Source organism: Pygoscelis adeliae, unplaced genomic scaffold (genome assembly GCF_000699105.1).
Source record: "Pygoscelis adeliae isolate BGI_AS28 unplaced genomic scaffold, ASM69910v1 Scaffold306, whole genome shotgun sequence".
Taxonomy (NCBI): Eukaryota; Metazoa; Chordata; class Aves; order Sphenisciformes; family Spheniscidae; genus Pygoscelis; species Pygoscelis adeliae.
The window spans coordinates 2,361,817-2,375,205 of NW_008825072.1; the positions used below are offsets into that span (position 1 = coordinate 2,361,817).

Consider the following 13,389-nt stretch of genomic DNA (forward strand, 5'->3'; position numbering starts at 1 on the left):
TTTACGTTTCTCACGGGTTTTAATTAATGTTTGAAGAAACCACTTATGGGTTTCTGAACAGCAGAAATCAGACGTTTCATAAGGCACGATTTTTCATAAATTTAGTTTGATAATTACTTCCATTGGGATAAAGAAAAACTTGTAACAATAGCCTTGCTACCTGCTTATATACAAACCACAGAGTCAGGCAATAATCATAATTATGAAACATTTCATCTGACAATTCAATAGATATAGTGAATAAAAATATAAATACTTTAATAAACATATTTAATTCAAACTCCAGAGGAAACCAGATGCATAGCATGAATGCCCCAGTTCAGTAAAACTCTGAAATACATATTCATAATTTGAAAAGTATAACTGAAGGTGACACTAATTTCAAAAGAAGCAATTCTGCCCTCTCCTCAGCCCCAAGGGCTGCTCATTCTTTCCCCTACCCTGTCTCCACCCATGTGCCAGTGGCACTGTCTGAGAGGCCGTGAAGCAACCCTGGTCTGGGAACCCATCAGGCTGAAAAATACTTAGCCGAATAAAAAAGGAAACCAAAAAAGAAGACTGTGGGAAGGGCACAACTGCTTTAGGTGGAAATGCTAGTATTAGGCAGCTCACAGTAGATACTGATCGACTTTGCTAGAAAGCAATGAATTTAAGTGCATGCATAAAGGACATGCCTACATGGCTTGAAGAATCAAGGGCTAATCGGTGAATCTGATGCTGGTATGTGGAGAGTTCATAGATGGTGATTAACAAAAAGTTTGCACTGATGCTCCTAACTGGCGTGCCTTCAAGCAGGCAAAGTGACTAGCATTAGAGAAACAGCTGTCACTGGGGAGTTACCTCTGTGTGTCTTTCTCAGTCAGGGTACACGCAGCAGCTAACAAACAACAAACCCATTATTCTTACAGTCCCTAGTCCCAAATCCAGTCATGGCACAAACTGGTAGGACCTGCCTATTAGTGTCACATTATATTAATTTATCAAATTGCAGCCTATATTTCCAGCAGAGCCCCTACCTCTGTCAACAGATTCATGGATGAACACATTTGGGAATACGCGTCTTCTGCCCTAGACCTGTTTAGTTCAGGCCTTGGTTACCCTCCATCTGTTACTGCTCTTTCTCCCTCTAAAAAAATCTGCAGATGTGCATGTTCTTACCTTTCTGCACGTGCAAATGTACTGCAATGTCTAGTTCTTGTAGTTCTATGACCACATGAAAACCTCATATTTCATTTAAAAATGTAAGTCTGCAGCCCTCATGATATCAAAGTAGTTTTGGAAACATGACCCTGAAGATTAAAAATTATAACATTTATGAACAGAAAATATATCCAAAGGCATTAATTATAAATACCATGCTGAATGACACTAACTTTTTGAAAGCTGTGCCTCGTGGTTTTGGCACTCTTGGTTACTGGTGTGAATAGTCCACCTGAAGCCATTGAGAATAAATTTAAGTAGATGTTAACTGATTTGCAGAAAGTGATCCTTAAGAAAGGTAAGAGCCAAGAAGTAGAACATAAAAAGAAGTGGAAGGAAGGAAATTATGTAGGATAATGGTAAGTCATGAGATCTCTCATCACGTAGACCAGCCAGTTGCATACCGTACTCGTTCCAGGCCATTTATAGGCTCTTTTTTACATTACCGCTTACAAGTTAAAAATAACTTAAAATTTAAAATTTTAGACCTATACCCTATGAGACTCTTATCTTTCCTCCTTCACTTCAAGTTTAACTTCTTTGAAAACGTCATTCTGAGGCTGACAGCATATTAGTTTATATGATTTTGTTGTTTGTGGATTTTCCTTATTTCAGTGCTCATTCCTCATAGCAACCCCCTGCCCAGGCAATATCATGCTTCTTTTCCCATAGTAATTCATAAATACAAACTTTCCCCACATCTCCCTCAAGTGACAGTTCACTCTTAGCGTACCTGTGCTCTGTCACAATATTGAACATCAGCATTCATGAAACTCCCTCCCACACAGTATTTCCTCCACTCAGTAACATCAGCGGACATAACCAAGCAGAAAACACTGCATGAATGAGTGTTGCTCCTCAGAACATGAGCCCTTTACTTAAGTCTGTGAGTATAAAACACAGTGGGTGAACTGTTTAGTTTTCATTGGGATTTAGGTCTTCCTGGCCAGCTCAGAGTTTATGTACATGTCAAGCTAAGATAATGTGCACATTTCTTGAAGATCTGTTGCTAAGCTGCACTGTGTGACCATACCACATTACTAGCATAGCCCACGTAGACTTTCTGAATTGAATCTGAGTCCACTGAAAAAAAAGTGAGAGAAATAACTGTATCTTCCACACTAATCTCCATGAAGGTACGAAGCCTGCAAAGATGATTCCATATGTGTTCATAACTGGCTGACGGACTGGGAATGGGATGAAAGTGGAGAAAACCACTGTAAGAATAAATGTGTTCCATATAGTGAGGTAAGAAAACCTGATCAACTGGAGCAGAAAAAATGGCATTAAGAGTTCTTTTTTTTTTTCCTGAATATATGGGTGTAAAATGCAACAGGTGAATTATTTTTACTTCAGCAGTTTCAAGCCATACCTACATCAGACTTTTTAAGTATAAAATTTTAAAACATTTACATTTATGTAGATCGCTTACTCTAAGTATATATAAATTTAATTAATCACTATTCATACCACTTCTGAATCAAAAGTAAAAGTTCAAGCAGCACTGATATTTTAACCACAGTGGGGTTTAGAAAGTAAAAGATAAATGAACTTTGTTCATACAACAGAGGCACTGAGATGCATTTTATAAGGTTCCTTACATACTGTGGGGCTTTGCACACCTGTCTTTTTAAATTGGGACATAAGTTCCCAAATCACTATGGAATTTTTAAGGTTTTCTTGCCCTTTTCTCTATTTTACCTTGTTATGTTCAAGTCCTTCTCCATCTTCCAAATGCCTAAGTCCTGACATTCTTCTAATTGTCTCCCTTTTGTCCTCCATAGACCTATCGTATTTCTGATGTGTGTTCTCCGTCGTGTCTGCCAATGGCTAGGCAGGGCTAACTTTGTTCTGTATCACTCTGATGGTTAAAGAGCAACACTGACAAGCTTTCTGAGAGCTCATCCCACCTTTCTGAGAAGGTTTAATGGTTGGGATAACTAATTTTATGAGCAAAAGTGTATAAAATTATAACTGACAAGACTTATAGGAGCAAGGTTGCCTGGAACCTGATCTACAGACCTTTCAAGAGTCAGGCAGGATTTTCTTCTAGTGACTCAAGTAAGCTTAGCATCAGGGCAATATAATACAGCTCAAAACTGCTACACTTGTTTGAATATTTTTAACAGTTGAACTTCACTGAGTCCATGAAAACTGTCCAAATTGCAGAAGTAAACGAAATTTAACTGTAGTGCTTAGGCACCGGTGGTAAGGCTTGCAGAGATCTCAGATTCATTGCTTTGAATTCAATTCAAGTGCATGTACTTCCAGAAGTCAGTTCAGCAACTGATATAAGTGGAAGTCACAGTCCAGTTAGTGCAGGATTGCTGTCTGCCTTGCAAAAGTGACACTAATCAGCAGGCTCAGGAAGGTGGCCAAAAAACAAATGGGCTGCGGAAACTTACAGCTCAGTTTCCCAGATGTGCTAAATCATCAGTAGTTCCAGATGAAATGAAAAACGAAATGATAATCTCTGTAAATAATCTCCAGTCCCTGTTCAAACTGTCCCTGGTCCAGAGATAGGAGTTTTTAACTTTGAATTCCCTTGGACTTATTTCTTATTTCTTAAAGAAAATATACCATCTGCAGGGAAAAACATGCAGCAAATCCAGAGGTCTTATCACTTGAAGCCAGGCGCAGCTATTCCTAAACTAAATGGAACCACACCCTAAACTGCCCATGTTTTTCACCAAAAATAGGCTTGCATGGTAAGTAAGAATAAAGACGAAGTTTCTTCAGAGAAATTAAAAAAACACATTTCTCATATGAAAATTACATGATACACAAGCACTAGACTCACTTGGTTTGGACTCAACTCATGGAAAAGAAAGTTACTGTTACCCAGAAGCACAAAGGGGTCTCCAGTGTCAGAGCATTGTGGACAGATGCTTACCTTCTTGTGATGCCTCAGCTCATACGGAGGAGCAATCAGCAGCCCTACATTTTACATATGCAAGTGGTTGTAAGGACTGTTTGGAACGAATGCTGAATATGGGACAAATGCTGGATGTTAAGAATGCACAATGGATCATAGCCAGTTTTAGCCTGGCTAAAATGAGGCACATTTTGTCATTGTTCCCCCAGCCGAGTGCTCCCCAAGCAATGTTAATGCATAGACTAGAACATCTTCCAAGAAGTTGAAGAATCAGAATCCTTTGCAGTAATTTAGGGACACGTTTGGTAAATGGGCTGTGTGCACTGTTTGTTTGCTGCAGCATTCTGGCTATGCTCTGATTTTTAAGCAGAGTTAGGAGGAAGGTCAAAATAAAATTACCAACTTAGCTAGTAGAAGAGCATGATGAATACATGTTGCAGAACCTGTGGGACATAAGCATAGGATGTAGTCATGTCTCTTGCATACAGACCTAAGAAAATCCACATGACAGCTTTTAATACTTTCTGGAATGATTAACTAAAAGCAGGTAGAAATCCAGGAACTGTACAGGAGCTGGAAGAAAATGTCTAATGCTGCTTAAAAGCACAGAAGTAGTGGGAAAGAAACAGCTAACATCTGCCTGCCCTGAGAACACACAGAGCGAACTAGATGCAGCAACCTTTCTATTTCTGACCCTGCATTGCTCCCAGTGCACTAGCCAACCTCCACACTCCTCCTCTAGCAACTGCAGCCTCCATGGCTAGAGATGGCGTGAACCAAAAAGCTATTTTACAGACTACAGAGTCTTTGGGGCTATTTGGAATGGACTCTCTATTATTCACAAAGGACAGATTTCTAAGGCAAAAGTGGTGATTATGATCTCTTCTCATCTGCCTTCCTGCACAGTATAGGTCAACATAGTTTTGCATGTGGGGAGACAGCGAGACATCTCATAAGAAGAACTTGTTGTGGGAAATAGGTGGAGCAGAAGAAGCTGCAGGACTACAGATGCCCAGTTCCATTTCTACATAATAGACTTAAATCTATAATCATTAATTTTTTTCATACAGAGCAGCTTCCATGCAGAAACCTCCCAACCACAAACACAGGGCACCTTCGCCAAGATTCACAGCATCAGATCTTCACATGAGCTGGTGATGATGGTAAACCAGCACACCATCCAGAAATTACAGCACTAAGAGAAACAATGTAGGATTAAAGAATCAGCATCATGTGCAAGGACTGCTTGTACTGTTACAGATAAAACACAGCTTCCTTCAGAGACATGCTGGTGACATGGTCAAGGTGAATCAGTCAGTAATGGAACCCAGCAGTCCTGCTGCCTGGTCTGCTGTTTCAGTCATTAACACTCCCACTACTTAATTCCCAAGGCTTCTACTCCTGCCATCACTCCCAGCCCCAACTTCATTCTTAGCTTTGCTTCTGGGAGTACCTAAAGCTTCCTGTACAGAAGTAGAAAAGATTGACCTTCAACCACAAACATGTGGGAGAAATGCAGGCAAGATATATCCTGCCCACTCTGTGGCTGGACGTGATAACTCCTAAGCTAATATTCTTTAGGCAAACTCAAGCTGGGCGGACATAAGGTTGTCACAATGTGAGCTTGGCAGGCAAGAAATACCTTTGTTGCGTGATTGTACAGGTCCTATGAGACAGGCCTTACAAAACAATGTAGTATCAAGAACAGGACAGATTCACTTGCAGAGAGTGCAAGAAGCTGCAGTTTACAATTTCTTGAGCCAGAAAGGCTGTTGCACCACTGGACACAGCACTTCAGAGGCTTGAAGAAAACTTCTTTTCTTCAAGCAATTTCTAAGTTATGTCCCTTCTCTTTGTCTGTGAGGTCCTGCCCGGTCACGAGGTACATTGCAGCAGGCACAGTGACATCCCATGGAGCTGTGACTCCACTGGCCTGTCTCTAGCCTGTAGATACAAAGATTCCCGTATTCAAAACACTCAGTCTGGCGCTTTCAGCACTACTCAGATCCTGAGACATGTCAGAGTATCCTGACATGCTACAAGTTGTACAGGCTCTCACACACAGCTTTGGTCTGTCAGACCCAGAAAGCTAGCTGAGCTGTCAGCCCCAGGGTGGAAACAAAGGGCTGGCTGCTGATCACTTTGCACTTTGTGTAATCACTTGCTCTCACAACAGCCAAATCTCTTTTGCCAGCTGTGGGACTGGATGACATTTTAAGATATCTCAGAAGACAGTGGATGACTGCGGACTGCTTTTTTTATAATCTAGTACCAATTTTTAAAGAGTTATAAATATTTATCAATTTAATACAAACTTATTTTTAACTCAATTCTTTTTAAATTTAAATGATGCGTTTCTTATTTGACACACAGATGTACGCAAATGGGATTGACATGTGCCAGACTATGTGGGGGGAGTCATTTAAGGTGAGCGAATCCTCCTGCCTCTGCTTGCAAATGAACATGAAGGACATGATGGCAATCAAGTATCTCCTCTCCGAAAGCTCAGAGGAAAGCTCCAGCATCAGCAGCAGTGAGGAGCATGCCTGCCAAAAGAGACTCCTGAAGTTTGAGAAACTAAAGGGAGATGAAGGGGAACAGACAAGATAAATGCTGGTGGATGTATATCAGAACAAGAGAAATCGTCATGGAGGCTGGGCTCAGGGCATCACGCAAGCCTGCTTTATCCCTTACTTCCTAGAACATAATAAATCAATGGCTGGTTATGTTAATCTTTCTCTGATGTTTTTGCATCTGCATCACAAAGCTCCCAGACAGGTTAGCACAGGTGTAATCTTGTGACGAACTGAACAGCTAGAAGCCTGAAGGTAATATCTAGGGGTTGACTTTAAAAGAGGAGAGGCACAGGCAGCTCCTGCTGACTTAAGGTGGAACAGTGAGAACTAGAGACCTCTGGAAGGCCATGCCAGTAATGCACCAAATCTTCAACCCAAACCCTTCATTAGCATAGGCACGCAGCACTCCTCTCACAAGTTCCTGTGTGCCTGGCTCTGCTCCGATAAAGAAGAAATGCTGCAGGCAGAAATAGGTCCATGAGCCTGGCTACTGACCACTGACAATGTGTTTATTTTGTATCTCAAAAACATTCTTGCAAAACAGGGGATTGTGGTGTACTAGATAAATCCCTGGATCCACATATTGCCAGTATACAGTATGCACATTCTGTTGCACTGGGCTTTTACCTTAAACAACAGCAGTACAAAAGTCTCCTACAATATGAATTTGAAGCATAATTTTGAGTGCAATTAATTCCACTGAATGATTCCAAACAGAATGATCTCTGACAAACGGAAGTGTCAGGGAGGGCCCCAATCAGGTTTCTCCCATCAGTAATTCCGCTTCCCAGCATCACTGTTAAGGTCAAAGTAAAACCAAAATGTTCACCAGTCCCAGAGGGACTCGTCAGGTAAGGATGAATGAAATCTTCCTTTCAATTATGCATCCATGCTCCCTCTGACATCACTGTAGAGTGGACAGGTCTGTGCCATTCTGTACAGCCTTTCATAGTGGTATCACCAGGAAAACAATGAGAAGGATTTAATTTGGGGGGTCAGATTATTGAATTGTGAAAATCAGCATCATGTCGGTGCTCGCTATGGAGCTAGGCACCTTACAGCATTTAAGGATCTGGCCCACAGTTAAAACCATGACTTGGCACATCCTGTTAAACTAGAAGAATCTTAAAAATCCAGCACACTTTCTTCACTGGGCTGTTTATTTATTTGAATGGTTTCACACAGCTGCAATAGTAATGCTAGACCCGTTAGGTCATGCTCTGCTTCCAACCAGCTTCTCAGTATATTTAACAATGGACTAATTCCTACCAGCACTGAATTGGTTTTATAATGATACTTTGCCACATCTGTATTTCATGCTAACTCAATTTGTTGGTTCTACTGTTTGAAAAGAAAGAACAAGAATTTGGTCTTCTGTAAAGCTCTTGACAGTCCTTTTTTTCCCCCTATTTCCCTAACTCTGTTCTTTCCTGTCCTTCTTTATTGCACCTGAATCAGAGCAGAGATTTTCCTACTTTCTATTTTGCTGTGCTCAAAATTCAAGAATTAATTATCCCCTCTGCCATAACACCACCTTTTTCTGTATCACCATGGCCAAAGACTTCTTCCATGTTCTTTGTTAAGTATAGCACAATCATCACTGCCTGTGTCTCTGCCCTTCTTCTTCCCATTCCACTTTATTCTCTTTGCCCTGGCTACATTACTCTTGAAACCACTCTCAACAAACAATTCTTCCATGCTTAGTTTCAAGATGACCCATGAGACTGGTTATTGCGTGCTCTTGAACAGCACTGGATCCTACAGCAGCTAAGGGACCAAGACAATGCATTTCGTTCCTATTCGTAACTTTCCCACTGACTCATGATGTACCCCTAAGCAAATGATTTAACTCTTTTGTGACCCAAATAATTTTTCAGGGCTGCCCTATTTCCTCTAGGTCATCTCTTTTCTAAGCCAAAAAGTCAAGAACTACTCAATATCATAGAAATTGTCCCATACCTCTTGGTCATTCTTCCATTGATCCAGATATGTTTTATTCAAATGCAAGTTATCATCCAGAAAGACTTTCGGTCTTGATTTAAAACTCCAAATAATGGAGAATTGTCCGATGCACCTGACAATTTGTTTCCTCAGTGTTAAAGATTATCCCTAATTTAACACTTATTGTTTCAGCTTTCAGCCACTGTTTTTTGCTAAAGCCTGTTGTATTAAAGAATTCTTCAGTATTCAGCATTGCTTTTCTGCTCAGCCACATACACACTAGATCAAATTCCTTCTTAGCAATTAGCTCTGTCTTAGCTCTATTTAGTTTACATATGTCATTGTAAGACATTCCCTCTCTCCTTAAGTTCTACTTACAGTTCTTCTCCATACCCTCTCCAGTCATGAATATCCTCCCTAAATTGTACAAATCAAAGCCGTACTCCATGGCAGTGTTAAGGGTGACCTACAGCGAGAGCACCATGTCCCTGCCTCTCTACACATTTCTGCCTAATTGCACTGCCCATCTGCAAGAGCATCATTCTGATTTTTTGCAGCGTCCATGTGTTACTATTCCTCATTTTTTCTTGGCGTTACTCTTTTCCACTATACAGCTCCCTGGTCCCAGAGGTGTGAACTGTGATCTTAGCTCTTAGGCTTATTGCTTTGAACTTGGCTGTATTACAAAACCTTCATGTGAATAGACCAACCTTCCTAAGCCACCGTTTGCTCTGTCTAGCTGCTTTCTACTCACAGTAATTTACATCTTAGACAATCTCTCTGTCACTCAGAAATGCTATCATCAGTGGTGATTTTACATTTACAAAAAGGCTAGGATAACTCAGATAAAGCAAAATTTAAAACAACACAAATCACTAAAAATCAGACTACAACAATACACCGTGAAGGTGAAGCAGGGAAAAGAAAGATCCAAGTTACTGATGATTGCAGACATCCCCAGCTAACGCTGACCTGATTTGGTAAGTGCCCGCTATGCATCACCACTCAAAAGCACATGCCCTGCTTCTGGACGCACGCTGGCCCAGACAACTGAAATGTCTCTATTTAGTGACACTAGACTCGACTAAGATCTTTATCAAAATGTCACAACAGTAGATCAAATGCTTTGTGAAATACGTTGTGAAACATGTTCCTACATTAATCTGTAGGAAAGAGACTTTCAACCTTTATCAATAAATTAAATTGGATTCATCAACAAGACAATGTTGATAAAAATTATTGCCAATTATTGACTTATTTACTACTTGGCTGAGTATCAGCTTTTGTACTGTGCTACTTGGGACTGGTGTCACGTTAACCATAACACAGCTAGCTGGGTCATCCTGCTTGCTCTGCTTATTTATTTTTCTTTCCTTAAACATTGGCACAATACTGTGAAACTTCTGAAATTTCACTGAAATGCCAGGAGTTATTACAAACGAGATCTCTCTTGACAGTTCTGTTAGAGCTCTTTAGTATAGGTTATCCAAGCCTGCTGCTTTAAAATTATTGTTACTTATGATGATGAACCTCATCTTTAATTACTTGCAGACTGAAATGGACTTCATCATCCTTCTGTAATAGAAATACTTCATCCTGCCTATATGTCAATACTAAGCATTATTAACAAAACTTGCCCACTATATCTTGTGCCATTGCAAGGCTTTCTTCATCAGGTTACTCAGTTGCTTTCACCTTCAGTTTAGTTGTGCCAGCCACAATTTCCGGTAGTACCTTTAGAGTCCCCGCTCTATTTTTATAGTTCTTAATTCTGCATGGATATTGATTACAATATAGCTTCCTTTTAAAAAAATAATAAGCATCAGTCATGATGACATTTTCAACTTCTGTTGCATTTTTCATGTACAGGTTTCACTCAGAGCATTTTATAAATATTCATTGATCTTCAAAATATACCTGAGAGGAAAATAAATAGTGAGAAGCAAACTGAGTCAGTGGGAGAGAGTCAGTAAGAGAGTTATCTGATCATTGCAAGTATTGCAGAACTAGGACTAGCACAGACAAGTTCTGTTTCAGAGCCTTATTTCACACTGCAAATGGAGTTGCACTTTGTAAGGTGATCTCTGGACAAAAGTTATCATGCAAAAATTATAAAAGAGATTTTATGAAATAAAATATTGCAAAAACCTGAGCATCAAAAAAATAGAACAAGTTATAAACAATGCATTTCCATGCACCTTGAAGGATAACGAAATTATAAAAATAATAATTGTTAGATTACTTAAGACAAATAATGTCAAACCAGGATAATTTCCCTTGCTGAGAGACAATGAGCCTGCAGAAAAAGGGAAAGCTGTAGATGAGATATGGCTTTTTAAGGGTTTTGGTAACATTTGATGTAACATTCTGATAAGCAAACTGAAAAAAACAAAGTGCAAACGAAATCACCATAACATGGGTGCACAACTGTTAAAAATATATTAAAATATTACTATGAGTATGTTGTCATTAATCTCAGACAGGTCTTCTGTTAGGAATCCCAAAGGGTCTGTTCTGATTCTAGTCAACACTTTTGTTTACTCAGACAATGAAGTAGAGATTTGAAGGACAAGATCAGAATAAAAATAATCTTTCTAACCAGAGAACTAGTCCAAGCCCCCAAAGGTAAAATTCTGAAAAGGGAGATGAAAAATGCTTGCACTGAGGAAAGGTAAATCAAGGAAAAAATTCATTCAGGGAAATACATGGCAAGGGAACAGCAAAGCAGCCAAGGAGCTGGGATGCGTAGTAGCAACCTATGGCATTTACAGTTCAAATGTTACACAGTGGAAGTTTTAATCTTTTAAGGCTTCAGTGTATGCGGAGCCCTGGATGTCCTGACTCACAAAGCAAGCAGATGCAGGACCTGCAGACATCCTACTAACAGTTACTCACGGAGCTTGTGACGTATCTCACATTCCGCGGAAGCGCTGCTTCTGGAACGATCCCACTGCACACACAGGCTGTGGAATGTGGTGGGTATCAGGCAGAGTTTAACTCTATCCATCTTCTCAATGAGATCAGCTCACAAGCTCTGTCAACGCAAGTGCAATACCTTCTAGGAGAGCAAACATGCTCCTGGTATATATCTAATGACTATATAAAATAAAGGGAATAAAATTAGCTGATTTTATGCACATTTTCTAGTTATTTTCCTTCCTTTTTTCTGTTCAAAAGGTTTGCATAACTTGGAGTTATTTAAAAAAATTCCACATGCTCTAGACAGCTCATGGGTCTGTTGTGTGTTTGCTCTACTTTATTATCCAAAGGAACAGGTGATTTAGACAAGAAGAGTTAAGTAAAGAGTCCAAAAAGCATTAGGGTTTGGACTACAGTTTGAAACATTGCCAAACTTTCCTAATGGCAAGACTAGAAGTCCCATGTGCCTGAAGACGGATAATTCTCAAGCACAACTCATTTTTCCTTTCGGCAAAAAAAGACCTGCACCTTTGATAAAGTCCCCTTAGCAAGCAGGTCTAATTCAGCGTGAAGCTGCAGGACAACTCTAGACAACAGTGAAAAAAGAGCCAAGCTATGAAATCAATCATCTACTTCAGGTAAGTGTGAGGACACAGTGAGGATCAGACCCCGGCGATCTGGCAACTTTCAACACCTCCAAGAAAAAGTTGCAGCGATCCCCTACTACTGAGATTTAACTTCTCAGAGAAATGAGGGGGGAAACTCTCTCTGCTGCACAGTTTTGCTTCCCTTTAGCTACTAAAAGCATCTCTCTCCTGCCTCTGTTTTGATCACCAACTGCTATCCGAGTCTTAGTATTCTTTTGGCCTCCTTCCTTGGAAATGCAGTGAGCTCTCTGTGGAGTTTGCCTTGGTTCCCCTCTCAGACAGCTGTGATTAATTCAGTGTTCAAGCTCTTGAGTTAAGTCTCTCATTAGATCACTTTCCTTCTTCATGGAATGATTATTCCCACAGGAGAAATGAGAAAGACTAAAACAATATTGTGCTAGTATCTGACACACTGCATCCAGGATGTTTACTTTAAATCCAATTGCCTGGAATTGCTCCAGATCTATGGCTTAAACACAAGAATCTTCTAACTGGTGGGGAACTGTAGCCACGCATGTTGCACAACATTCCCAGTTTCACTGGAATTTCTCCAAACTTCCTGCTAGGTAAGTGTACCCAGAACATGAACCTCTCGACACAAGTAGGTCAGATGACACAATCCTTTGATCGCTAGGGCATACTTTAAGACTGAAAAGGTTTTTTCCTTTTTTTATTACTTTTTATCATACACCAATCACCCTTCTGCCCAACACTATTGTGAAGGTGAAGCCTGGAACACCCAGCAGGGAAATATTGCCAATGCTCCTGAAATCACAAGCCATTATCTGTGCATTACTCACTGGGAATGTCACATTCCCTCTGGAGGCTCCTGCAGCTCAGACATGCTCCCCACTTTTGCTCCCTGCCAAATGGCTCCCCGGGGTACGGCTGGTCATTGGAGGGCATCACCCCACTCAGCTGGACTCTAGCACAGCCCGCTTCTCAGTACCTTTGGTGCAATGTGGATACTCAGGATCCTGAGTTACCCCGTTCAAGAATGCTAAACTTGTCTGGACTGACAACTCTGATATCAGGCAGTTACCTTAATGTCACCTTTACCTGAAGCCATATTACAGTGAAAGTAATAAAAATACTTAATTAGAAATTCCAAAATACACAGAAGAGTTCACAAAGGCTTCTAAAGACGGAGAGGAGAGGAGAGGAGAGGAGAGGAGAGGAGAGGAGAGGAGAGGAGAGGAGAGGAGAGGAGAGGAGAGGAGAGGAGAGGAGA

At 40.5% G+C, this 13,389-nt stretch overlaps 1 protein-coding gene across 1 annotated transcript in view; it reads left to right on the top strand.

Moving 5' to 3' along the window:
• Positions 1-6,807, top strand: part of LOC103919128 (riboflavin-binding protein) — an 11,720-nt gene extending 4,913 nt beyond the window's left edge. Inside the window, exons 4-5 of the mRNA XM_009326586.1 lie at positions 2,337-2,448; positions 6,449-6,807. Of these exons, the coding sequence (XP_009324861.1) occupies positions 2,337-2,448; positions 6,449-6,685 (349 nt within the window). The 3' untranslated portion in view covers positions 6,686-6,807. The remainder of the gene's footprint in view (positions 1-2,336; positions 2,449-6,448) is intronic.
• The last annotated feature ends 6,582 nt before the right edge of the window (positions 6,808-13,389 follow it).